Below are 25,796 nucleotides of genomic sequence, written 5' to 3'. Positions count from 1 at the left end.
GTGTTAGGGGCCCCGGTCAGTATTTACTATACACTATATAAAGTACATGAATTTTAGCAACCATTATTACACACCAAAATATGTATGCAGTGTACCGTTTGTGTTTCAGAGCATTCACGCTTTGCAAAATCGCCGCCACAGACCATCTGGTGGGCGTTCGATGTCCGATGGGTGAAATCTTTGCTTCTGACCTGCTGTGCTTCATATAATCTTTATGAGAGTCATGGATAGGCTTGTGACTGGGATGCATCTGGGACAGCAGAGCCGGTGGTGACACTGTCACAGGGTGAAGAGGAAGAAGACCGGAATGTACGGGAGGGTTTGATGCGCTACTTGAAAAACTAAATAAAAACTTTTCTTTTATATATTGTCTTGTTTTTTAAAAGTGACAGTGTGCAATTTTGGAAACGACATAAAGCTCCTAATAGCCCTTAATACTGAACAGTTGAAAAGTGAGAATAGTGCAGAGAGTAGATAATCTGTCGGTGTCTGGCTAGATTTTTTTTTAAATGTCCGTTTTTTCTGGACACACACTCCGCACTCTTGTTTGCTAAAAACATAGTGATCCGACCAATCATCAGTCTGCAGGTTTCCACGTCACCTTTTGGTATCGCCTCAGCTCGCTTGGAACCTCGACTGAGGTAGTACTAAAAAAAGTACCTGGTAGCAGGTGCCCGGGACTTTTTTTCATAATGGAAAACCAAAAAAGGCGAGTAGAGTCGAGGCGAGTCGAGTAGATACCACGCAGTGGAAAACCACCATTGGGCTCCTCCACGGCCATGCCTCTTTAGGAGTAGCGGCAGGTCCTGAGTAATTGATTCCAACAGGGGAAGTGAACGTGAACACAGATTATGAGCGATTTATGAGTGACAAAGTATATATTGTACCGCTTTTTCACAAGCCACATATCTCCAGAAGATTCTGACATCAACATGGTATTTCTCAGACAGACAGGAGAAAATGTACTTTGTTTGAGACCTTTTTCTGTCTCAGGACCAAACTCTCACAAGATCTGGCAACCACGAGAAGCCAATGTCAGCGTCGACTAATGTTGAACGTTTGTGAACGCCCAAACAAAACTAATCTCAGTGAATCTAAATATGTCTTTTAGCTGTGTAAATATCTTACGTTAGTAAAAGAACATGTTAATAAATTCTTTTAATATAATTTTACATCCATCCACACTACGTGCACTACACGTTCAAACGAGGCCCCGTCCCTTTAGGAGACAGGAAGTGTGTACCGTTTCATACCATTGGCGCAGATTGAAATGTGCTGTCTTTAGCATAGAGGATCTGTCATATTAACAATCTTACCATGTCACATAGCCGATATAGCCTAGCTTTTTGGGGGCATTTTTTGCAAAATTACTAGGCCTTCTTTTGCTTGATACTTTAAGTACATTTCGTTGGTAATACTTCTGTTTTCTTTTACTCAAATAAAAAATTTAACAACGGACTTTTGAAGGTGTTTTTAATTTGTTATAGTGTTACTTTTACCTAAGACCTAAGACTGTATCCGTGTTCTACCACTTTCAAACACTTTAAGGACTGCTACTTAGTATGCAAAACTGAAAACATCAGCCTCCGTTGTACTTTCTGTTTGGTGCTAGCTAATAAGCAAATGCTAGCAAGCTGATAGCATTTAGCTCAAAGTACAGCCTCACAGTGCTGAAAGCACAGTTATAGACTCTTGATGAAATTATACTGCCTGAGTGCACGAGGGCCTGCTGGTGTCTGCGTGACGTACATGTTGAGTATATACGTAGAGGCTCTGTGCAGTGGTCTGCATAGCGCCAACTTTTTAACCACTTCGCTGGTAGGGTAGTGATCTTTTGCGCATGTGTCGAACACATCCCTTAAGCAAATAGTACAGCTGTCCATGTACACATTTGTTCGGGAATAGAGTCAAGCCTTTAGTGTTGTTTTAATACATTAAAACTGCATCTATTTCAAACTTTTACATACATGGATTCAAAGAAGCTGCTTCTGTCCACACTAAAATGTAAAACACACACAGACAGCTACCATACCTGCCAACACTCCCGTTTTTACCAGGTTTCTCACATATTTTAAGGCTATCTCCTTGCGGAGAAACTTTCTTAATTTGCACAACCCTCAAATTTTATTATGAATAAATGTCATTTACGGATCCATGAGCAAATTCAGAAGCAAATACACTTATTATGTTCATGAAACGATAAATGTTAATAACATGAATTGATATGTTTTGTATCACACTGTTAAGCTACAGTGTTTCTGTTATAAGTCAAATTTTGGTCATGAATAAAATTATGAATAAATCTGGTTAATTATTTATTTAATGTTGGCAGTAAGCCTACACTCTGTACATTCAAAGAGCAGCTAAGTGCAATTTGATTATGCGTGCGTTTGTAAAGTCGCGTTCAGCAACCTATTTCATCTCCATCATCAAATAACACACACATGCACACATTCTCTTGTCCCCACACACCTACACCTGCGAAGATTTCCCAGCATAATACTCAAATGGAACATTAAAAAGAGAGAGAAAAAGGAGAGATTCCTTCATCTCCTTTTTCTTACAGAATTCACAGCTTCTTAGTTTCTCATGAAATAATCCCTCCTTCACCTCCCTCTTTCATCGCCTACTCCTCTTCATATTAATCCATTTATCATCCAACTTCTTCTCCTCGGTGTCTTTATGTCTGAATGGTGTGCTGCAGCTTTACACTGCTGCAAGTTGGAGATTCTCCTTGTCTTCACTCACATTTTGTCCCGCAATATGCAGGTATGTACCAATCAATCAACAGTGAGAGATTTTACCACAGCACACATTCAGGAATGCTTTACTGAAATCATTGTATTATTGATGCAGAGCATGAGGGCTGACAGAGAGGTTTATGGCATGACTCTGTCCCTCCGTCCGTCCGTCCATGTGTGTGTGTGTGTGTGTGTGTGTGTGTGTGTGTGTGTGTGTGCAGCAGCAAGAGAGAGATACAGCAGACTCTGCAGTAATGTTAAAAGACAGGAGGAAAAATGGACCGTCTTTCTCCCGCATTACTTTATGGCTTCCTCTTTTTCTGATTTTCATGTCAGAAAGAGAGACTTCATCTTCTTTTTCTTTTTTTTTTTGGTACAAAACTCCATAACAAGCCAAATGACACCCCTTGGACAAATATCTTGTAACACTGGTATGGCTAACATGTAAACATGCCCTTGCTAGTGAACACATCCAGCGGACACGGAGCAACATAATCATTCATTTGGAATCATGTTTGTTTTCCATCAGTTGAATATCCCCTTTTAGTTGATAAATCAACTATTCGGTCATTTTGGTCTTAGTTGACCAAGATTCCTTTAGTCAATTTTCCAAAACACTTATGAGCACATTTCTGATACACACACGATTTAAAGAGGAGAATTTGCCTGATTCTTTGTGGAGAAACTCAGATGGTAAATGGACTGCATTTATGTCATGCTTTTCAAGTCCTAAGGACCACTCAAAGCCCACAGTTGTGTTACGTAGAATTAGTCGACAAAATCGTACGAGCTTAGTCAACTAAGAAATTCTTTAGTAAAGGACAGCTCTATGAATGTGAGTCCAATATTCCCTCTCTTTTAGCTGTTTTTGGTCTCTACCAACTCCTGAGGCAGAAATATCGGTCACCAGGTAGCCTGTAACTGTGTCTGTTGCCTAGTTGATGAGAGCAGTGAGACTGAACAAAAACACTGAATTTGTAAGCCAACACAAAAAAGCTAAAAGTTGATTAAAAAAGGTCCACAAATCTTGGTGCAGAGTTAATGATTGTGGATTTGTTACAACAAGCACCCCATTCACTTTACACATAGCTATTATTAGGTTCATTGTTAAAGCTTTAGTGCGTAACGCTTTTGTAATAATGAACGTCTGTTACATTCAAGTCATTGACAAATGAGTTGATACAAATCTAATTAAGACTATGAGCTCCACAAAACTCTATCTGTATTTCTCAGTATGGCTGTGTTTAGAAATTGGTGCTGTCCAGCGACTTTCGCACGCAGGAACTCAAGTGAAGATAGTTACCTCTTCCATCATGTTTTTGTTAATCCTCTGTGTCATCCTTGGCTACTAGCAACTGCGTGGAGGACGGGTGGGGTCTGTGCATGATCAGGGAATGCTTTTATCATGTGGATTCACCGACAGATTTGTTGTCATTACTCATGGGGCAGACAAAAACTACGGACTAATCTATAAAATATTGGTCATTGCAGCTTTAAAGGTGCAATATGTAACCTCGTGAAAGTTAGCATTTAAAATAGTTACTGCAGTCCAAATTCAAATAACTGGAGAGAGGCAAAATTATGGCAACAAAAAAATACCACTATCTCACCGTCCTTTCTACCCAACTTACAGACACACTTTTTTGTCTTAAAATTAAGGCAACAACCGCTAACAACACCACTTTCATTGCCGCCCTTTCTACTTGCCTGACAGACACACCTTCTTACCTTAAAATTACGGTATCAACCACTAAACACACCACTACCTCGCCGTCCTCTCTACCCGACTAACAGCCACACTTTTTCAGCTTAAAATTAAAGCAACCACCGCTAAAAACTCGCCGTCCTCTTTACCAGAATTACAGACAAACTTTCTTGGCTTAAAATTACTCACCGTTTGTCGGCTACAACCGCTGAACAGGCTACAAGTTGTAAACAGCCGTAGCCCGCTTGCCTGGTTGTACGGTAATGTTAGCAGTCATGGCATGTTAGCATGGCGGCGTTATCTAGGAGAAAAAACAATTGAGACACAGCCGGTGAAGTGATCTCGGCTGTGTCTCAATTGTTTTTTGCGAGTAACTAACTCCATTCCTCTATATAACTAAATTTGAGTACACAAATGTTTAAATGACTGAAAATGCCCGTCCCTAGTAGCCGTGATAAATTAGTCTGAAGCTTAATGCTTAACTGTTCAGGAGTATTTTAGCCAACTCTGCATCCTTTTGGGCTCCAAACTGTCTTTTAAATACATCTTCAATATTAATTTTTGATTGATTTAAATCTCTGGTTATGCAACGGTTTAGGAACATGCCGTGTTTTTTAGGTTGGGTAGAATCTATCTCTGTTGATTCCATTTGTTTGTGTGCTGCTTCCATGGCTGTATGACAGCTGTAGTGTGCTGGGTCTGCGTGTTTACAGGTATATCTGCCAACACAGCCCGGCTGTCAAAATCGGCAGTTGGTATTAACACACAGGCCTAAAGACAGACAGACACGTCACGGAACAGAAGTTTCAAAGGACAAAATATTGGCTTTGGCATTGTTGTCAGAATCAATAGTATTTCAACTTTGCATGTTTCCTTAATATCTGATGACATATTATGGTCATTTTTGGATTTAATACAGTAAATGTATTACATATTGTACCTTTAAGTCAATTGTGTTTTAGACTGCACTTCGGTTTAATTGTGTTCTTTCATTTTGAATAAAAAAATATTTTTTTTTAGGACAATGACTGTCTTTTTTAAACTTTGATTTTCTTTGTAGTGGTTGTGAAAACCCTTGAAGCCCCTGCCAGATCCTGTAGGCCTGCTGATTGCTAAAGCACCCCCCACAGAGTGACACCATGAACACTGCTGCAGGGTGTTCCTCTTCATGGAAAGAGGGGAGCTGTGTGTGCAAGTGACTACACCAGGGGCTCGTCCCGATGAGCGTGCATCAGAGGCGCTGTAACACCTCTACCACCACCAGGGGGACGAGGTGTGTGTAATGTCTGTGTGTCAAAATGACGGAGTGAAAAAAGGCTATATTTAGAAGGGAAAGAAAGGAGAAGAGGAGGAGAGATGGAAGGGAGAAAAGGATCCTCTAATGGGTTTTTAGCTACTTGAGCAGAACGATTCAGAGAAGACCTCTCTGTGTGGTGCATTCAAGGTTGTACATTCATGTAGCCAGTTTAAAAGCCTTATTTTTATCTTTCCAAACTGTGGCACCACTGATTTCCCCTCTAAGGAAGAAATTTATAACCCTCAGGTTGTACTTAGGTTTTCCTATATCAATGCTGTTTTTAACTACCCAATTTTAATTTTAATTTAATTAAGTTTGGGATGTATTCAATTTTATAGCATTTGAAAAAACATTTAAGTGGTTTTGAAATAGTATTGAGTAAAAGTTGACATATTCCAGTCTGTGATTGTCCATCAACATACATTCCTTTAATTTTTGTCAAAATAATTCCTAATTTCTGCTTATCTAACTCAAACATTAGGTATAATTTCCTATAAATAAGGGTTGTTGACCATAAATTCCAAAAATAACTGTATAACTAAAGTTAATGAGTTAGTGTTATGTAGTGTTGAAAATGTCAAAAAAAGTGACAAACAATGAAAAAAGTGTCAAAAGTGTTGAAAAAAGGGACAAAAACGTAAGAAAAAATTAAATACATCAATAAAAGGCGTCAACAAAAGTGTTGATTTTTAATTTTGACAGGAAGACAAAACAAGGGTTGTGATTGTAAAATCCTAACATTACACCAATTCAGCTAAAACAGCTTCTCATAGAACACAATAAAATATCTGAACTACTCAATTTGGATCTGAATGTAAAAAATATATTACTTCAGTTGTCACAGAAATAGGTTTCCTGTGTCTTTCCAAAAGTCAATGCCAACTGGCTGTGTGTCAATCCATCAATTTACTTATCATGATTTTAATGGCACCCACATAATGACTGCGGGAACTGTCCTCTCTTTTGGTTGTGATTCTGTGGTGTGGTGTATATAGCCAGAGGCTTTGTAGGGAGTGTTAGCAATGTTGGTTTGGTCAAACGTCTATGAAAGGTTTCCTCGGGTCAATATCTCCCTTGAGAAAGCTCTTCAAATGTCATGTCAAGTTCTCAAGTTTGTCATGAATAAATAAAGTAATGGTGACCGCAGTGTGTTCCTGTGCGTGTGTGTGTGTGTGTGTGTGTGTGTGTGTGTGTGTGTGTGTGTGTGTGTGTGTGTGCGTGTGCGTGTGTGTGTTTGTGAATTGATACATAAGCACAGCTTTGCCTGTGATATTTACATGTGTATTTATGTGAAATGTACAGGTCACAGCAGTGGTTCAGGTGTCTTTAAAGCAGTTTACCACACTGCGATTTTATTCCAAGGTGCTCATAGCTTGTCACAAGTTCAGCACTTGTTTGTTTGTGGTTTAAAAAAGACAAAGTTAAAGCTTTAGTGCATCACATTTTGATATTATTGAACGTCCGTTTCATTCAAGCCCTTCACAGCCAAATCACAGTTTCACACAACTCTCTCTGTATTTCTGTATGGCTATGATTAGAACATTGTGTCGTCCGGTTACTTTCCCGTGCAGAAGCTTGAGTGAAGATAATTACCTTTTTTGAAGAGTGCATCATGTTTTTTTAATCCTCCGTGTCCTCTATGGCTGCTAGCAACTGTGCGGAGGAAGGGTGTGAGTGCGTGCGCAATCACAGAAGGCTTGTATCATGTGGCTGCACAGACATCTATAGCGTGCAACTACTTTTTTTTTTTATTGTTCAAACATCTTTTTATTGAAGAATATGAATCACCATACAATTTGACTATACATTCTCAGTCCTTTTTTTTTAAGGTAAAAAGAAAAAACAAACAGTAAAACAGGACAAAGCAAAAGAAGTAACAGTACAAAACAAAACAGTGACGAAAATATCACCAGGCTGACCACGATCCCTCCCACTATCCCAACCCCCTACCTGCCCATCTAACCCCTCGCCTGTATCACCACCCTCCCTCACTAGACCATCACTCTAACACCAATACAACTGTCATAGTGTGCTAGGATGCGGATTGTTGTACAGGGTTTGTGGTTTTCAGGTATGATATAAGTGGTTCCATGTTCCATAAGTTGAGCCTGTCTTTCAGCATGTACGTTATTCTTTCTAAATAAAGAGTATTAATTAAATCGTCCAGCCACTCGTGCAACCATTTTAATTTAATGGACGTCCATTACATTCAAATGGAGGAGGGGTGGGGGTGGAGGAGGCAGAAACTACACACTAAAGCTTTAAAAAAAGACAGTATGTTGAAGTCCTCACCTTCCAAAGCACCGATTGTAGTCTATAGCTTGCAAGAGACAAAAGGTGTGGAATAAATCCTATAGTCAAGATTTGAAAACATTTGATATGTTTCCATTCCGTGCAACAGAACAGAGTCATGCTATATTCACAACGCTGCATCTCTCATACCCCCATTCCAATCCAATTCCGATCAACTTGGTTTGAAAATGAACTTAGCTGGGTTGTTTTGTTCCATCAGTGTTACGTAAGCAACTGTAAAGTAAGTATTTTAACACAACAGGTGTTGAGCTACAGAGACGTTTTAACCCTCATGTTGTCCTCGGGTCAAATTTGACCCGTTTTCAATTATTTTAATTTTTTTGGCACAAAAAATGGCCTGTCAAAATAATCGCTAAAAATATAAAAAAAAAAGCACCCACAACATTTAAAAAGTGACAAAAGACGCTGGAAAAAGCGATAATAATGTTGAAAAAAAGTGACCAAAACGTTTAGTTTTTTTTCATGGTTATCAGGAAGACAACACAAGGGTTAAATCAAGCTAAATAATAAAAACACAAGTAAATACTGTAGGTAAATAACAACAGACAAAATTAAAACAATCTTATCGTTAAATAGATACTTTAGTGAACTTTGAACCTACTTTGCAGATTAAGAATGTACATTCAAAACATTGGAGCCTCTTTTTTTACCGATAATTAGTTAAAATCATCTTCACCTCGAACATCTGTAACATTAAAATGCTGCTTACACAGTTATTCACCACAAGCTTACTTTTTAAGTGTCTGTTATATTTGTATTGAACTGCTGTATGATTTTTGCTGTACAAAGAAAGTTGCCTTACCTTGCCTTTGTCTGTAATATTATTTCAGTAATAATAATATGATACTATTATGATACTTTAAGAACTACTTTATACATAACTACTAATTTGAGTAAAGTTTTGGATGCAGGACCTTTATTTATTTCTAATTTTAGTTAAAGGAGTAGTTTTGGGACATATGCAAATTTGCTTTACATTTATTCATTTGGCAGGCCTTTTGTCCAAAGTGATAAATGAGCCATAGTCAATGAGCAGCCTTCGAAAATAAATCATCCAGCCCCCAGTTCCATGTTCTACCTTACACAGCCAAAAGATGCATGAAGTCACACATCAGTCAAAAGTTAGATGAGAAGATCAATCATGTCAGTAGACAATACAAATACAGTCAAGCTGGAGCCAGCAGTCCGTTAGCTTAGCATAAAGTCTGCAACTACTACTTTCCAGTCTTTAGGCTGGCTTTATGCTCCCTTTTTAGACAAGTTGACTTGTGTGTAACAAAGCAGTACACTACCGTCTGTTGTGAACAACGGAGCAGTTCTTATGTATCCTATAGCCCCAGAATGATGGGATTCAACGCCATGTACTTAAATGTCCATTGGAACTACAGGAACAAAAAAAGAATAAAGTAGCACCCTTGAATCTTGAGTCAGATTACTTAACGGCCATCTTCAAGTGTCGTCTGAAAAAATCTGAGATTTTATTTTAAGGCGACATCGTCCAGTCCTACCATAAAGCCTACTCACATCCCTTCATCCCATCCAGCAAAAATTATGTTTCAGGAATATTTAGGAATAATCCACATGAAGGTTGTCAACTGAAATGATAAACAACAACTTGGAGGTTCACACAGGACCACAATATTAATGCAGAGCCACCATAAGGCTTTAATAATGTCAGTTAATACAATACTTTTCTCATGCATGTTATTTAAACTAATTTATAATAAATGATATTATCACAAATCAGACAAGAATTGCCCAAAAGTGAGACTTAGGTAATCATGGGCAAGATCACAGTGATGTGACTTGAGTCAGTAATGTAGTTGCATTTAATTTCTAAAAGGATTTCAAACTTAAAGTGGAATTGCATCCTGTACATTATTTCAGCACTTTCAGGGCAGGACTTCAGCTTCAGCAGCTGCTTCACCATCGGAAAGTGCCAGCAAACAATTACCAGCAAAACAAGCGCTCCCAAATTAAAATTGCGTTGTGAAGTTGATTCAGCACTCCACATCCAGCGATGCTTCTATTTTTGGGTCATTTGGTGCCAGCGACCCACATTAGCTACTAGGCTAGATGGCACCACAGGGGAACAACAGCACATTTAAAGCTTTTCATTTTTCATCGGCCAGCTCTGTTCGCTGAAATCTATACCCTATTTCCCCTCTCAGCAGTGGACATCTCATTCACTGTGAACACTCATCCAGGATCCTCTGGCAACAGAAGTATTGACACCTGGGTATTTTGAAGAATTTTAATGTGTTAGAATGTGATTAAGGTGCTGTCGCAATCTGATGAACAACAAACTTTTTTTCTTCAATTCTGCTTAAAACATGAAAGAGGCTCTATCTTCAATTACGGTATTGTATGTTGTGATTGTGTTGCAGTCTGAAGAATCCCTCAAGGACACCTCCCTCAGGGAATTTTGATTGTACATTGTACTTATGATTTCTTGTACAGTAACATCTATTTCTTACTCAAAGCACAACCAAGAGCCAGGCCAGTAGCTATGTGAGGCTGTACTTAGTAACCTTAACATGCTATAATGTTTAATTAATAATGCTAACATGCTGATGGTTAGCAGGTTTAATGCATTTGCATTTGTTTGCATGCTAACATTTGCTAATTAGCACTAAACACAAAATCCAACTCAAGCTGACAACATTCGTTTTTCAGGTGTTTTGGTCATAAAAGTATTAGACCAATTAAATTTGACCTGATGATTTATAAAAAGTAAAGGGATCACCAAAGTGCGGGAAACATGAATGTCTGTACTTAATGTCATGGTATTCCATCCAACAGAGACCTTTTGGTCTGGACCAACACTGCCATCTAGCAACACAGCTAGCACGACTAAAAATGTTATTGTACTGTAAGTCAAATATTGGATTAAAAGTAAAAAAGTAAGACATATCCTGTATATTAACATACTTAGTCACTATATTATTATTATTATTATGGGGCGGCTGTGGCTCAGTGGTAGAGCGGTTGCCTGCCAATCGGAAGGTTGGTGGTTCGATCCCTGCCCCTGCAGTCATTGTCGAAGTGTCCTTGGGCAAGACACTGAACCCCGAGTTGCCCCCGGTGCTGCGCATCGGAGTGTGAATGTGTATGATTGTTTATCTGATGAGCAGGTGGCACCTTGTACGGCAGCCCCGGCCACAGTGTATGAATGTGTGTGAATGGTGAATGTTTCCTGTAGATGTAAAAGCGCTTTGAGCAGTTGTTAAGACTGGAAAAGCGCTATATAAATACAGCACATTTACATTTACATATTACCAAAGGCAAAATTATTAGATACTGACTTGAGTCTCAATTATGAGTTTGAGATTCTGGACAAATCCAGAAAAAATTTGAAAAAGTACTTTATCCTATGACTTAAACTATCAACTTGGAATTTCATATTTACATTACAAGACTCTAAAGGCGTTGGTTTGCTTCAAGTAAAGTGCTTGATGAATCATCTAACAGTGTCTGAAACCCTATTTCCTGCAGTGGAATCAGAGGGGGGGCTACGTTCGCAATTTTTAAAAACTTTCTAAAACTGACAATGTATCAATTATGGACGCTGACAGACACGACAAAAGACTAAACGTGGTCAGACGACACATCTATGAACTACTTAGTTTGAAGAATACTGAGGCCTTACAGAAAGTCATCTTTTAGACTGGATAAGGACGGATTTGTTATCTTTGTAAATGGGCTTCCTAATTGTTGTTCTACTAATTATGCCATGCCCTGAGTTTCTTACTACTAAAGAAAAAAAAACTCACTTTTCAAGTTCACCACTCTTGTTATTTTCTTCAGTTTCTACAGTGGTGAAGAACACCAGGAGCAATTGCTAGGAGTTGAGTTTTTTTACAAACAAATTTTGACTGGTGTGTTAACTGCATGCCAATAAATCAGCGCACACAAGCCCCAATTGCCTCCTGAGTTACCATGATAAAGACTTGCATCGCCAACAGAAAACACTGTTCACAAACTGCTCCAAACAGCTCTATTGTAGTCCAGACTTTACTTCCGTGACAAACGAGTGTCACTTTGTTACACGTTATAATGCTCACCTAGCTGCTAGCATGGCACGCCCTCATACTCTGCTACTGACTAGCTTGCAGTGCTGACCTAGGGACTGTGCAGGTCCCAACAAAGATGGAAGAGAAGTGTGATGCCTCACGCGGTAGCTAAAACAGAGAGCTCAACACACAGGGTGAAATGAGGAGCTGCAACAATTTATAGAACAACAAAAATATGGTGTTTGGAAAATGAAACTATGTAAACCTATTCTGATATAACCTCTAAATCCAATTATGAACCTTAAAACTAGCATAATTTGAGCACTTTAAAGGAATATTGCAACCCCAACCCCAACACTAACCCTACCCTAAAACTTTGGACATTACTTGTACGAGCCAATAGCTGCCTTGTGTTTAATCTTGCAGGTTAATAATAGTAATAATAATAATAATAATAATAATAATAATAATAATAATAATGCATTTTTTTATAGATAAACTCAAGGTCACCTTACAAGAAAAAAAAATTAAGTTAAAAACAATATAACAATTGTTCATAAAAGCTACAGTGCATATTTATAAAGCAAAAAATCAGACCAGCAATTGATGTGAACACATGCACAGTAATCAAAGAGAATAAGCCAGTTTAAAAAGGTGTGTTTTTAGGCGAGTTATGAAACTGTAAAGACAGTGTTGCGTTAACAAAAAGTGAGTGTAAACAGGAGGTTTAATTTCAGCATCTCTGGATGACAAGTCCATACTGTTGGAGAGCATTGAGCACCTGCTCAGCCATGACAAATTAGAGTGTGTATGTGTCCAGGCATGTGCAAGTGACGGATGTAGCCTCTGTGCTGCTGGGAGTTGTTATTTGCTAACAGGAGCCTTAAGCAGAGCATATGGTTTTATAAGCTGTTATAGGGCTACGAGGATACAGCTTAGCACACATAACAGCTGCTGAGCTGATAGCAACTGTTCCTTAGGATTCCTTCCATGGAAACACTGGCAAACAAAGTGACAAGGGGATGATTGCTGGTTAGTAATTTCCGTGAGTTTTTGTCATAAAGCAATCCAAAACTGACCTTACCAGAAAAACAACAGTTGCAGTAATTTGTCCAAATGCTTAAAACAACCTTATATTGATATTTCTGTGACATTATACTGCCACAAAACTCATAAAGAGGATGTTGAGGAGATTTACATGCCCTAACCCCAAGACATATCATTCCTCAAAAAACCTTATCAATTTCATTCAATTTTATTTACGTATTGTGTCAAATCATAACAAGAGTTATCTCAAGACACATTACAGATAGATAGTACCAACAATTCCCCCAAGAGCAAGCAAGGAAAACTTTCTTTTAGGCAGAAACCTCGGACAGACCCAGGCTCTGCCGGTTTTGACAGAGACAATGATACAGATGTATAGATATAGAGAAATTTGATCCATCATAATTGTAGCAGTTGGTATGATGAACAGTGGCAATCATAGTACCAATAAAGATGATGGAACTATGAGTAGAAATATTAGTTGTACCCGTTCAGGGCGTAGCAGGGTGTTGCAAGGCGTAGCAGCGTGCTCGTCTAATCCCAGACCAAGTGGTTTATTTCCCTAACTATATCGTAACCTTAGTTTGTTTGCATGAAAGCTGTGTTTATTCAGCTCTGTTTAGTTCCGGCAGTTAGAGATCTTAGGGACCGTCTACAAACTACAACACCGAAAAGAAATAAAACAAAAATATGTAGGCTATCAATTTATGATTAAATAAGGTAGTGTCTCCAAACTTACCTCAATTATAACATGTCTCCTGCTAGTTGTACTACAGCACTTACTTTTAAAAAATAAGCATATGCTGATTTTTGAAAATATGCTTGTATCTCTTTTTGGTGTTGTAGTGTCATAGCTGATTTAGCATAACTTTCCTGCATTCATTTCTTTCACATCTACTGCAGTTCACTCAGAAGGAATCACTGCACATGGGTAGGCACTTTTTACATGTAATGACATTTTGAACATGTTTAGAGGCTTAACATACGTTTAAAACTTGCCCTGTTGGATGCTAACGCTAGCAGGAGGATAACACGGTGTAGGCAGCACCGACTGTTTTGGTTTTTCTCTCTACTAACAGCACTCCAAATGTACAAACAACAGAGCTATCTGTTGAAATTGAGGGGAATTCTCCTTTCAAGGTTAGGGAACGATCATTGTGATGGTAAATAAACTAAGGTTACGATATAGTTAGGGAAATGAACCCCTTCGTCTGGGATTAGACGAGCGCGCTGCTACGCCCTGAACGGGTACAACTAATATTTCTACTCATAGTTCCATTATCTTTATTGTTACTATGATTGCCACTGTTCATCATACCAACTGCTACAATTATGATGGATCACATTTCTCTGTATCTGTATACCTGTATCATTGTCTCTGTCAAAACAGGCAGCGGCAGATTCCCGCCCACCAAAAGCCTGGGTCTGTCCGAGGTTTCTGGTTTCTGTTGCACCAAATGCTTGCTCTTGGGGGAATTGTTAGTAAATACAATTAATTAAAATTGAGTAGGTTTTTGGAGGAATGATATGTCTTGGGTTAGGGTTAGGGCATGGAAATCTCCTCAACATCCTCTTTATGAGTTTTGTTTGTTTCTGTTGGGTGATAACTCTAGCAGGAGGTTAACAGTGCAGGCAGCGCTGATTTATTTTTATTTTTTACTGTACTTACAGCACTCCCAATATACAAACAACAGAGCTACGTGTTGGAATCGACCGGAATTCTCCTTTTACTGTACCATAACCAATGCACAGATATTATAGAAAGCCAGAAAGAGAATTGTCCAAATTTAGCCGTGTTCTGGTGATGCTTTTAGGGATAATACAACCTCAACCACTAATTCATCTTAAATTGTAAAGACTGATTATCTTTCCTTGCTTTCTTACAGTGACAATCTGAAAAGAACATCAATCACAAGGACACAAGCATGGAGTTGGATTAAGTTTGACAGTATTTCATTAACTACTCCCACAATGGAGATCCATTATGATTCCTCTGATATTTTTATGGTAATATTTTGTACTTCCCTTTTTGTCAATACAACTTATGAAGAGACCAAAACTGACAATGAACTAATCAGACTAACTAACTACAACTAACTAGAATTGTGTGTGTTCCTCTGTGCCATGGAGCTTCATTGTTGTCTGAAACTATAATGAGCCACACTGTTGCACTGGGTGACATGAACACACTAAAAATAGTCCCGAACAAATATGTGATTTCCTCCTGTTTGAATAACATTGGCTAAGAACTACAATGGACAGCCGTTTTAGCAAATTACTGAGCATTTTTCAAATAAACTCTCCATTTGGCAAACGTTTTAGGGGAGAAAAGTTATGATCTTTTCATAGGATTTTTTTAACATTAAAACATAGAGAATAACAAAGCTGTTTGGAGATACTGGACTAAGCATTTGGGAACTGGACGTTTTGTTGTTGCATTCTGAACAGCTCCTTATAGTTTTCTTAAAGTCCTATCTGGTCATGTAGTAAAGTGTAGTAAACAGGAATTTAAACTCTGTGGTTAAAATGTATGGTTTACCCAGGATTAATTTTGTGAGCTCTATGCTACTTCTTTCCCCTCCTCCTGGTTATTGGTACAATTAGCAGTCTAAATTCTGGAAAGGTAAGCGGCAGCGACTTAAGATGTCTACTTTACAGAGGAGAAAAAGGACGGTGGCCTCTCATTTCCCAACTTTAAATTTTATTTTTGGTCCTTTTTGTTAAGGCCCCTCCTTTCATGGCTCAACCCAGATGTGTCTGTTATCTGGCGTACATTAGAAAGTGCTATGACAGAACCTTGGTCACTCCATGACGTTCTCTTTGCCAAAATCTCTAATACACAGTGCCAGCTACGCTTTGGCCCCATTATCTCTCATCTCATCAAAACTTGGAGACTGGCTGAAACATACTGCCGTATATCACGTCAGTGGCACACATTTTCCACTTTATTCAACAATGCAGCGCTTTTGATTGGTGGGAGTACTTTGACAGCCCCAAAATGGGAACAGAGGGGGGTTCATTATCTAAAAGACATTTTTAGCAAGACTGGCTTGTTACATTTTTCCGACCTACAAAACACATTCAGTCTGCCACGTTCCTCATTTTTATTTGACCTTCAATTAAGATCAGGACTCAAGGCATACGGTGTCCCCTGGCAGAGTTCATTGCCCGTCCATCCTATTTGTAAATGACTCACTATACTGCCAAAACCTATGGTAAGATTTCCAGGTGTTATCAGTTTTTGGTAATATCTGGCTGCATTGCCCTTCCCTTCCGATGGTCTGGGATGCGATTGTCCAGATCTGAGCAACAATCTTGACTGGCATGATATACAGTATGGTCTAGCGTCCCGGAGGTATCATGCAATCCTGAGCATTAGCAGATTCATTACTATTTCATTCATAGGACATATCTCACTGGCTTTAAAACTAAAAAGACATGCTGTATTTGCTGGACGCACGGCAGCTAAGAAAATGATTTCAACCCGTTAGAAACAGCCTGATGATGTGTCTGTTGGACACGGACACTTTCTTTTTTGGATGTTGTATATTTGGAACTGTCTACAGCTTGTGTGAATCGAGCACCAGAAAAAAACTTGGTACAGCACTGCTGACTCTTTGAAGGCCTTGCCCTGTGTTTTTTGATTTGTTCCCGGGACCTGTTTTCATGTCTCAGCATATTTTTGTAATTGTTTGTAATCTTGAAATAAAAACATTTGGTCACAAACAGGAACCAAAACAGTCAGGAGGCAAGGTTGTTCAAATCAAGCCACTAAGGAAATCTGCTGCATTTCTCACCTCCCTAACACACACACACACACACACACACACACACGCACACGCACACACACCCACACTCACCACACAGCATGTCATATCTGCAGAATAATTCTGCAGTAATCTGCTGCATGTGTGAGTGTACTGTATATAGCAAGGCTAGGGGCTTACTGCACATGTTTTTTTGTGATCATTTAGCTGTTTCTGCAAAAGTGTGTGTCTCTGCATTTAGCCAGTGTGTGTGTGTGTGTGTGTGTGTGTGTGTGTGTGTGTGTTCGTTGACTGTGTTATTGACACCCCGTGAGGCAAGAGGACAGTAGAGATCACTCAGAGGTTAAACGCTTTATTTCTTGACATGTCATCAAATATAGTATGGTGTCCCTGTCTCTCTCTCTCTTGCTCTCTCTCTGCATTCTCTCCCATTCACGCTTTTCTCAGTCTCTCACTCTCCTGCAATGGGCGACACTTAGAGAAAGAATGCTCTGTCGCAGCATTATCCTGAAAAGCACAGAGGGGGAAGGGGTACCCTGGTGGATATATTGCCTATAGCGCGACAAAACCACTAGAGAGGAAGGGGAAGAGACAGCGGTGCTAAATGTTGTTGTTTTTTTAACAGGAGAAAAGACACTGAAAAAGATTGGAAGATTTTTTTTAAACACTGTTTGTGTCATTAAATATCATCATCCGGTTGTCTTTGTTTTGCTGCAGAGGTATGGAGATCTTGCAGTGACGTAAGCAGCTAGCACTGTGCTCCATGCTGAAGGTCGGAAGTAATGTTCCTGCTCCATAAATAACACTGGCTAAGTCATTGTTTTTGGTTGAATCGGTTAATAAACAGGGCCAGTTTCCACCCACTGACCACCTGTCTCACCTTAGCTTTTAAAGGAAGAGTTCAACTTTTTTTCTCTTTCAAGATTCAGGTGCAAAAACAGTGTATCAATGTCTGTGTCTTAAGCACAGAGCTGGAGTAATGTAATGTTTTGTCTAGCTTAGCATAAAAACTGACTAACAAACTACTGTAGGTGTTCCCAACTATTTTTGGCTGCTATACCCTTCACCATCCTTCATGTTCCAAATTTGTCCACTTCAATTGATATTAGGAGGATGTTATTTAACACTATTAACTATTAAAGTGGATAATATTTTAATTTTTAGGTCGGTTTGGTCAAGTTTGCCTTTGTACTACCACCAATTAGAGTGGCCGAAGCTGGACAATTCAACAATGTATCCATTACTTTTGATAAAGTATTAACACCGTTCATTACTTTTAGCTAACAATTCATCCTTTTATCCAACTATTTCAACTGTTGGTCTCATGCATCAACAAATGGCGGTACGCTGTCTTCACCTAAAGACGGTTTTATACTTGACCATGCTTGAATCGACTTAAGCTGTGAGTCAGCTTTCCCCAAAATGAACAATATTAACACCAAGTATCAGTGAGCACCTACACATGTTGGAGCAATATGTAATACGGACAGCTAATATTTAAAATGAAAGTACTGGAGAGAAACATTACTACCCTGTTAATAATAACAAATAAGATAAACATATACGCTTTCTTCCATAAAGTTGATCTTGTCTAGGTTTATGTGTAACTATTTGTTGTATTGTATTTACATAATCATTTACGAAAAGCAGCTTGTCTAAACACTGCAAATTACACATTATGGTTGCATGTCAGTTTGTAACAAAGTGGGAATCATCCTACTGTTCAACATTTCATAATTATGAAGCTGGCAATGGAAGCCACAAGAATATTCCATAATGTAACATACCTTACATTGCAAAACGACCTGTAGAGAATATAATTAGGGTACACGGTTGTTTTGCCAAAGTTAAAATGTATGTTTCCATTATGAGGAAGTCAAACTTGCAGTTTCTGTCATATGTCTTTCATGGTGATTGTTGCCGAAATAGTAAACATCAATGGCCCGCTCACCGCTACTCTGGTGACGTTAGCAGTTGCGGATGTTAGCAGTTGCGGATGTTAGCAGTTGCGAATGTTAGCAGTTGCGGATGTTAGCAGTTGCGGAGGTTAGCAGTTGCGGATGTTAGCAGTTGCGGATGTTAGCAGTTGTGGATGTTAGCATTACGGCGTTAGCCAGCACCAGTTGTAACTCATAGCTGAGCCAAAGGGTTCTGTGAGATGAAATAACTAATAATATCTCCCATTGCTAAGGTCATTCTTTACTTTTCTATTACATAAGAACCTTATGGAATGTAATGGTTGTTTCAGGTCTTAGTCAAACCCTCAGGGGTTACTAAGAAAACAGAGTTATTGTTGGTTATTGTAATTGTTGTTAATGGATAATGTACACCTCGTTGGGCATTGATCCTTACATAAATTACTCTTAGCTAACATTAACTATTTTAACGTAGCACTAGCTTAGCGCTAGCACTCTTGAAGGCAACACATGGTGTTACAACTGACTAGGTTGGTGGGATGTGAGTTCTGTGCAGTTAGCTCATTGTAGCATGTAGCTTGCTGATTATTGGGGCAATGCATTTACCGAAGATCAAACTCTCAACAATTTGTAATGATATTTGGGTGGATATTTTCCACAATTATGTGAATAGTATATTTACAGTATATTATTTCTTAAATGAGCTTAGGTACAATCTTTTCCATGCGCTAATGGGTTCTGGTTTTGTCTCCACCAGCTCCATTGAAAAAAATGTCTCTTCAGCTGGTAAATGCTGCACTATGTCCACCAGCTAGTCTCCAACTATGTCTGTTTGCTGTTAGTGGCTGAGCAGGTAGTGTATACGGGTGGGTTTTAGTGTTTTTTCACTGAAAACAGTGGAAGAGTGAAAATGGAAGTTGCTGCTGGAAAAGTCGTTAATGACAAGAGGGCAGTGGAATCAAAACAATAAGCTAAATAGGCTAAAGGGCACTTTAACACTTAGTTCAACTGCAGAGTTGGTGAGAATTGTTTAGGTTTATGTCCCTATGACCAATACCTTCAGACTTACACATATTAATTCAATCCATTGTTGACATTAAAATATTGATTATTGCTGCTTTAACTGACTAAAGCAATTATCTCTTCTAGCGTAGTGTGACATCCATTAATCTCTTTGATGTTTATTGAAAGGAATGTGAGGAAATTCTATTTTTAAGGTTTTTCCTGTGTGTCTAGCTTGGTAGAATTTCACATTGTCTTACCTAAAACTGGCCACATCAACGGTCAGCGTTGTATATGCTAACAGGACCATCTTATTTCTTAGCTTATTTTTGCCTGCCTAACTAACTCCAACAAAGCAACAAAGCCTTTGAGAATGAGGTCAAAATGACATTAACAGTGCCGCAATTGCTGTGTGTGGCGGTACAGCAGGTGTAGGCGTATGTAAGTGTAGGTTTGTGTCCACTGTGTTGGTATTTGAGAGATTGGGATTGCCATCACACCCCTCTGTGTGAAAGGATGGAGAGAGACAGAGAGAGAGAGAGAGACTCACAGTTTACCCTGCCTTCTCATTTAGTCATCTACTTCTTGTATTTTTCATGTTGTTGTTTTTTTTTGTCTTTGTTTTCTTCCTGAAATTTGACACTTACGAGTTTATATTAATACTGTTGTTTTCTTGTTTTTGTTTTGTTGTATGTATGTATTTTTTCTCTTATCTTATTAACCTTAATGTTTCGGCAAAATGTTTTTTCTGACATTCATGAAGCAATTTTTATTGAATTGAGGGAGAGTGGGAGAGAGAGCAGGAGAGACAGAGAGAGAGAGAGAGAGAGAGAGAGAGAGAGAGAGAGAGAGGAATGTGGGAAGGTTTTGCTTACAAAGAAACACCATTCAGCTGAGACGACCACCTGAATGAGGCAAGCTGAGACGTACGGCCCAATCAATAAACGGATACGAGCGTCCCAGCCTGCCGAGATCAGCAGAAAAAGAAAAAAAGAGGGGCAGCCGGAACACAAACGAGGGGGTGAAGAGAGACCCCCATCCTGTTCTGCTTCTTCCTCTACTGCTTCTTACTCTGAATTTATTTCAACAACCCGCCAACCAAAAACACCTCTTATCCTGTCACCCCCTCCCCTCTCTGTGTCTCTCTCCCTCCTTCTCTGCAGCAGACTCGAGCGCAGTCAGCTACTACGGGGACTGCAGTGTTACGCTATAGCACAAGCAGAGAGCTGGAGAGAAGGAGGGAGGGGAGAGTAGCAGAGGGAGAGGACGTGGAGGGGGTTGGAGGGGCTGAATAGCGATAATAAGCAATCCAGCACTCAGCTCTGGAATCATGGTAATAAAGCAGCATGAGCTGTCAGTGATGATGACGGGGAGAAAAAGAGTGGGGGGGACTGCACTGACTGTAGAAAAGAACTGGACAGAAGCAAAAAGAAAGAGAGAAAGAGATGGAAGATCGTGCTACGTTTGCAAGGATGTCGCATATTCTTAATGCACTGATGCATCCATTGAACCAGTGATCCAGTCATTTTCCTTCACTTTCTTCTAACATTCAACACTGTTCTTCAGCCGAGACGTTGGCAGGGACGAGCAGCTTCGCCCTCGTCGTTCTCCACCGAGCTAATCAGCTAAAACCGAGTCGGCCACCTGACCTCAGCCTACCTGAGTGCTGATGCGCTCGCTGCCCCCTATCACCATCCAACCTATCTTTATGTCACTGCGCTGGCACTGAAACTATTGACTGCAACACTTTCAAAGTCACTGTCACCTCAGCTGTCATAATGATGCTCCACCAACCTCCGCACCATGACACCACCATGTCGTCCAAATGGTCCCTTTTTTACTGCCTCCCCATGCATTAGAAAGCTACTCCAGTCTTAACAAGCTAAATATGAGACACCCCGCTGCAACAAAGAAGAGGGCTGATCCTATATGCTGTAGATTCACACTCAGTTCAAAGTCACTGTTAGATTCCTTCAGCATTACAGGTACAAACCAGTGGTTCACAACCTTTTAAGTACTGCATCCCTTGTGAAGAGCTGTAATGCCTCACAGACCTACTGGAAACCACCAACACCCTTAGCTGCACATTAGGGACTCCACCTGTACATAAAAAGACCATGCATAGGCTCTTCACATTTGTTATGTGAGATTGGAAGCACTCAGAAAGGAACATGCACTATTCCCAGCACACTCTGTCAAGATGTTTTTACAGAGATCGTAATTTATAAATATAAAAGCCCTTTAGTGAGAGATGTGTTTCGGTGAAAGGCATTTTCTAACCTCTACAAAAAAGAACAATATGCTGCAGGTAGAGGCTACTTCAAGGTGAGCTATTTGACAAATCCTCATAGTGCACTTTGGAACCATGGCATATACATGACTGAGCTACAGGGCAGCTAAAATGTGGTGTAGCTGCGTCTGATGGAACGTCTACTAATGCATTTCAGCCATGTTTTTTTGTCATCTATCTCAGGGCAGGACAACTTTATAACCAGAGAAGAACATTGATATTGGACAAAACTCGTTGAAAGTCAGCTTTTAATTTTACATCCAAATGTTTTAACACAATTTCTAAACCACCTGTGCAGGTCAACTACAGTTAAGGTTAGGATAAGATCATGGTTAAGGAAACTAATGCGTTTCCAAGGTGCAGAATCATCCAATTTGGGTATGACATGTGTGTGTGTGTGTGTGTGTTTGTGTGTTTAGCTGTGTGTGTAACTGTGAATGTGTATTGTTATGTGAGCTGTTGTTATTTAACATGTATGTTATTGTATCTATAGTTTTATGTGCATAAATTACCCCATTTGCTGGTGTGTATTCATGCCACCCTACAGAACTTGTTCACAGGTCAGACTGTGCGTGCAGTGTGTCTGTGTGCAGGTGTGTTTGTGTGTGTGTGTGCTTCCGTTTGTGTTTCTCCACACTAAGTTATAGTATATATATGCTGTCTCTGTGCGTATGGCAGAGTCCACAGATAACCTCCACTCACAGTGATCCTGGCTCTACAAATGGCCATATTTAGAGACAATTAAGCAGAGGGAGACACTGGTGAGAAATGGAGGACGGAATGATGCACAGGGGAAAAGAGAAAAAATTGAGTTCACAGGTATAGATCAGAGAAGTGGAGCAATATAAAAAGTGCAGGACAAATGTGGGATAACAGAGACTGGATATCTAACTGATTTGAAGTTTAATGGTAGAAAGGAAGTACCAGAATTCTAGAAATAGTTCCTATTAATTATTTGAGTAACAGCCCTTAATACCATCAACACACACTAGTGAAAGTGTGGTTTTGGCCAGAAGTTCAAACTGTCTTCGGACCATTTTAATCTTCCAGCTCATTATTGTCAGGGAGAAGGGACATGTATGCTGAGAGTCATCAGTTGTGGTCAATGTGTATATCTGTCTTTGTCCCTTGTCCCCATGTACCACCCCATGACCTCCTGCGTCATCACAAACTGCAACTCTATGACTCTGCACCAGCACGCACTTTCCACATCACATATTTTAAGTATTCTGGGAGAGGCAGAAATCAAGGATGTAGCCTTTCAGACTATTGCATGAAAGGTATGCCAATCCACCACCCTGACCCTTACTCTCTGCTTTGCTACTTAAAGGGTACACTATGTCCTGCTATTGTACTGGATATCATTTGTTACCAACAGACTGGTCTAATATAAATGACAACTGCCAGGGCTGTACAAAGACAAAAGCTGTACACGTAATGTTTTAGATTCATCAAAAAACCTTTCCTCATGTGGCAGTATCCTGCCACATCCTCTTTGTGCTGAGAGAAACACACACTTGTCTTGTTTTGAGCCATAAAGAATTCACATCTTTGCTCTAAAGCAGTGCAGAGTAGTGAATGCCATATTTAAAGCAGATTCAATATGAGCTCTATTACAGTATGTTAAAGCCACCAATGACATTTGATTAATTTGTGTTCTGCTCCAGCCTGTACTGATAGGATGTGTGATCTTAACCAAAGTAAAACAAAAAAAAGACCAACTGATGCTTAAGGAAGACCAGGGTTTAATAGCGCAACAGTGTTGCTCCACACATCCTAAAACTCACACACTGACACTCGGGTACGAATGCATTCACCATCACCTATCAGCACACATAAGGTACGCACTCATGAATAAACATGAATGCATTCATGTGCATGTGTTCACCTACACAGAGACATGCACAGGCCCAACAACCTATCGCATAAAGTGAAAAGCGGCTGCTGCTTACAGGATTTGAGTTTTGCTTCATCAATAGCATATTAGATATGAAGGAGCAGATGAATGCACAGGGGAGAGCAGTTGAATAAATTGAAGAAAGTGTGGGGGGGAAGAGAAGTTGATTATTGGACTATCGAACATCAAATGATGTATGATAGTGGAGAGAACTGGATCACAAATGCCTAATTAAATCATGTTTTAACTGTTGAAATAACTGAAGAAAGAATTTGACACACACATATAGACAGAAAGGTAGAAAGAGAGGGAGAGAAAGAGAGAAGGTTGGACTGATGCGCACTGACAAATGGGCATCAGCAGTGTCCAAATCTTAACACAGTGATATCAATGCGAGATATTAAAAGGAAAGAACAGCGGCTGAGTAACTAAGCGCAGCAGAGGAGAGAAGGGGAGAGGAAACATGGATAGGAGAGGAGAAAACACTGCAGTGAATTTGGCATCCTCCCCCTCTCCAAAACAGTGTAACTTTACGCGCAACATTGCGCAGTGGCCAAAATTGTGCCAACCGTGGATATGTGAGCGCAGCGCCAGAGAGGAAAGGCGCAGGAACGCAGAGAGAAGGAAAATACCAGGAAAAGATTGGTACTAAATCAGAATAGAATAAAAGACACTTGTCCAGCCACTCACCCGGGCGTATTTGGAGGAGTAGGGGTCCTCGAACAGCGCCCACATAAACGGTCGCCACGCGTCCCACCACGTCGCCCTACGGCCGTCCTCCTGCATGCACAGCCGCTTCAGGTCGCCATCCGCCCCGCCGGTGAGCGCCGGATCATCCTCGGGAGCGTCCGGCTCGGGTTGCTCGAAGCTGTCCAGGGCTTCCTCGGCGTCGCGATGCTGTCGGTAGTTCATCCAGCAGCACGCCTCCACGTCCGTCTCATCGATGCCCCAGAAGGCAAGCTCCTCTTCGAAGAGCGGCCCACACACATCATTGGGGCAGTGGAGCTTGCCGGTGCGGTAGTAGTTAAGGATAAAGGCGAAGGTGGCCGGGTGGCGATCGAAGAAGAACTCGTCGGACTTGGGGTCGTAGTCGAAGTTGCTGTAGGCGTCGGGTTCGGTCAGCCAAGACAAGCGCGTCCCCGGCAGCGTCTTCAGGGTGCTCCGGTAGGTCTCGTGTCGGATCCCGCCGCAGTTGATCACGATCTTCTCGCTATCTGACGCCGAGCAAGTCATGGCTGCGCTGGAGCATGCTTCGGTCGGTGCGCCCGACTGCTGCTGCTGCTGATGTGGCTACTGCCCTTCCCCATTCACCACCGGTCCCTGCTCTGTATATACCGTCCCGGCAAGGAGTCACAGAGCCAACTGAGAGGAGGAGAGAGGAGAGGAAGGAGGAGTCGGCATGTTGGTGTGTGTGTGAGAGAGAAAGAGAGAGAGAGAGAGAGAGAGAGAGAGAGAGAGAGAGAGAGAGAAGAGAGAGAGAGAGAGAGAGAGAGAAAGTCAAGACGAATGCATGAGCACCATAGGTGACCACAGACTCAGGTACAGGCTGAGTCTGGCTGTGGAAACTGGCCACAGACAGACCTGGCTGCCTCGAGAAGACAGGCTGTGTTAGATGTGTCTACAGAGACAGGTGGAGACAGTGTGAGTGCATGTCACAGCCTGAGAGACAACCAGCACAACAAAACGTAATATCTGTAGTTCATCTTCATGTGTTTTTTTTTCACGTTTTTGTTGTTGTTTGTTTTTGTCTTTGTTGTCTTTCTTACATTTAACACTAGAGATGTAACTGTATATTAAGTAACTGTTTT

At 40.3% G+C, this 25,796-nt stretch overlaps 1 protein-coding gene and 1 long non-coding RNA gene across 8 annotated transcripts in view; both read right to left on the bottom strand.

The window, feature by feature from the left end:
- LOC116702825 (uncharacterized) overlaps positions 1–57 on the bottom strand; it is a 26,327-nt gene extending 26,270 nt beyond the window's left edge. The window contains exon 1 of the long non-coding RNA XR_004335263.1: positions 47–57. This is a non-coding gene — a long non-coding RNA (uncharacterized LOC116702825). The remainder of the gene's footprint in view (positions 1–46) is intronic.
- The window catches only part of LOC116702807 (potassium voltage-gated channel subfamily C member 1), a 112,165-nt gene extending 86,776 nt beyond the window's left edge, over positions 1–25,389 (bottom strand). For 4 of the 7 annotated variants that reach the window (XR_004335258.1, XR_004335256.1, XR_004335257.1 and 1 more), the window contains exon 1: positions 24,679–25,388. Coding sequence is in view for 4 of the 7 variants with exons in the window: in XM_032537281.1 (XP_032393172.1) it covers positions 24,679–25,221 (543 nt within the window). In the remaining 3 variants the exon portion in view is untranslated. Of the gene's footprint in view, positions 1–24,678 lie in introns of all 7 variants that reach the window. The other 3 variants (XM_032537280.1, XM_032537283.1, XM_032537282.1) reach the window with 2 other exon arrangements.
- Between the last annotated feature and the right edge of the window lie 407 nt (positions 25,390–25,796).

The sequence above is a fragment of the Etheostoma spectabile genome, chromosome 15, assembly GCF_008692095.1.
Source record: "Etheostoma spectabile isolate EspeVRDwgs_2016 chromosome 15, UIUC_Espe_1.0, whole genome shotgun sequence".
Lineage (NCBI taxonomy): Eukaryota > Metazoa > Chordata > Actinopteri > Perciformes > Percidae > Etheostoma > Etheostoma spectabile.
The sequence above is the reverse complement of the archived record's forward strand: the minus strand, read 5'-3'. Positions and strand labels throughout refer to the sequence as shown.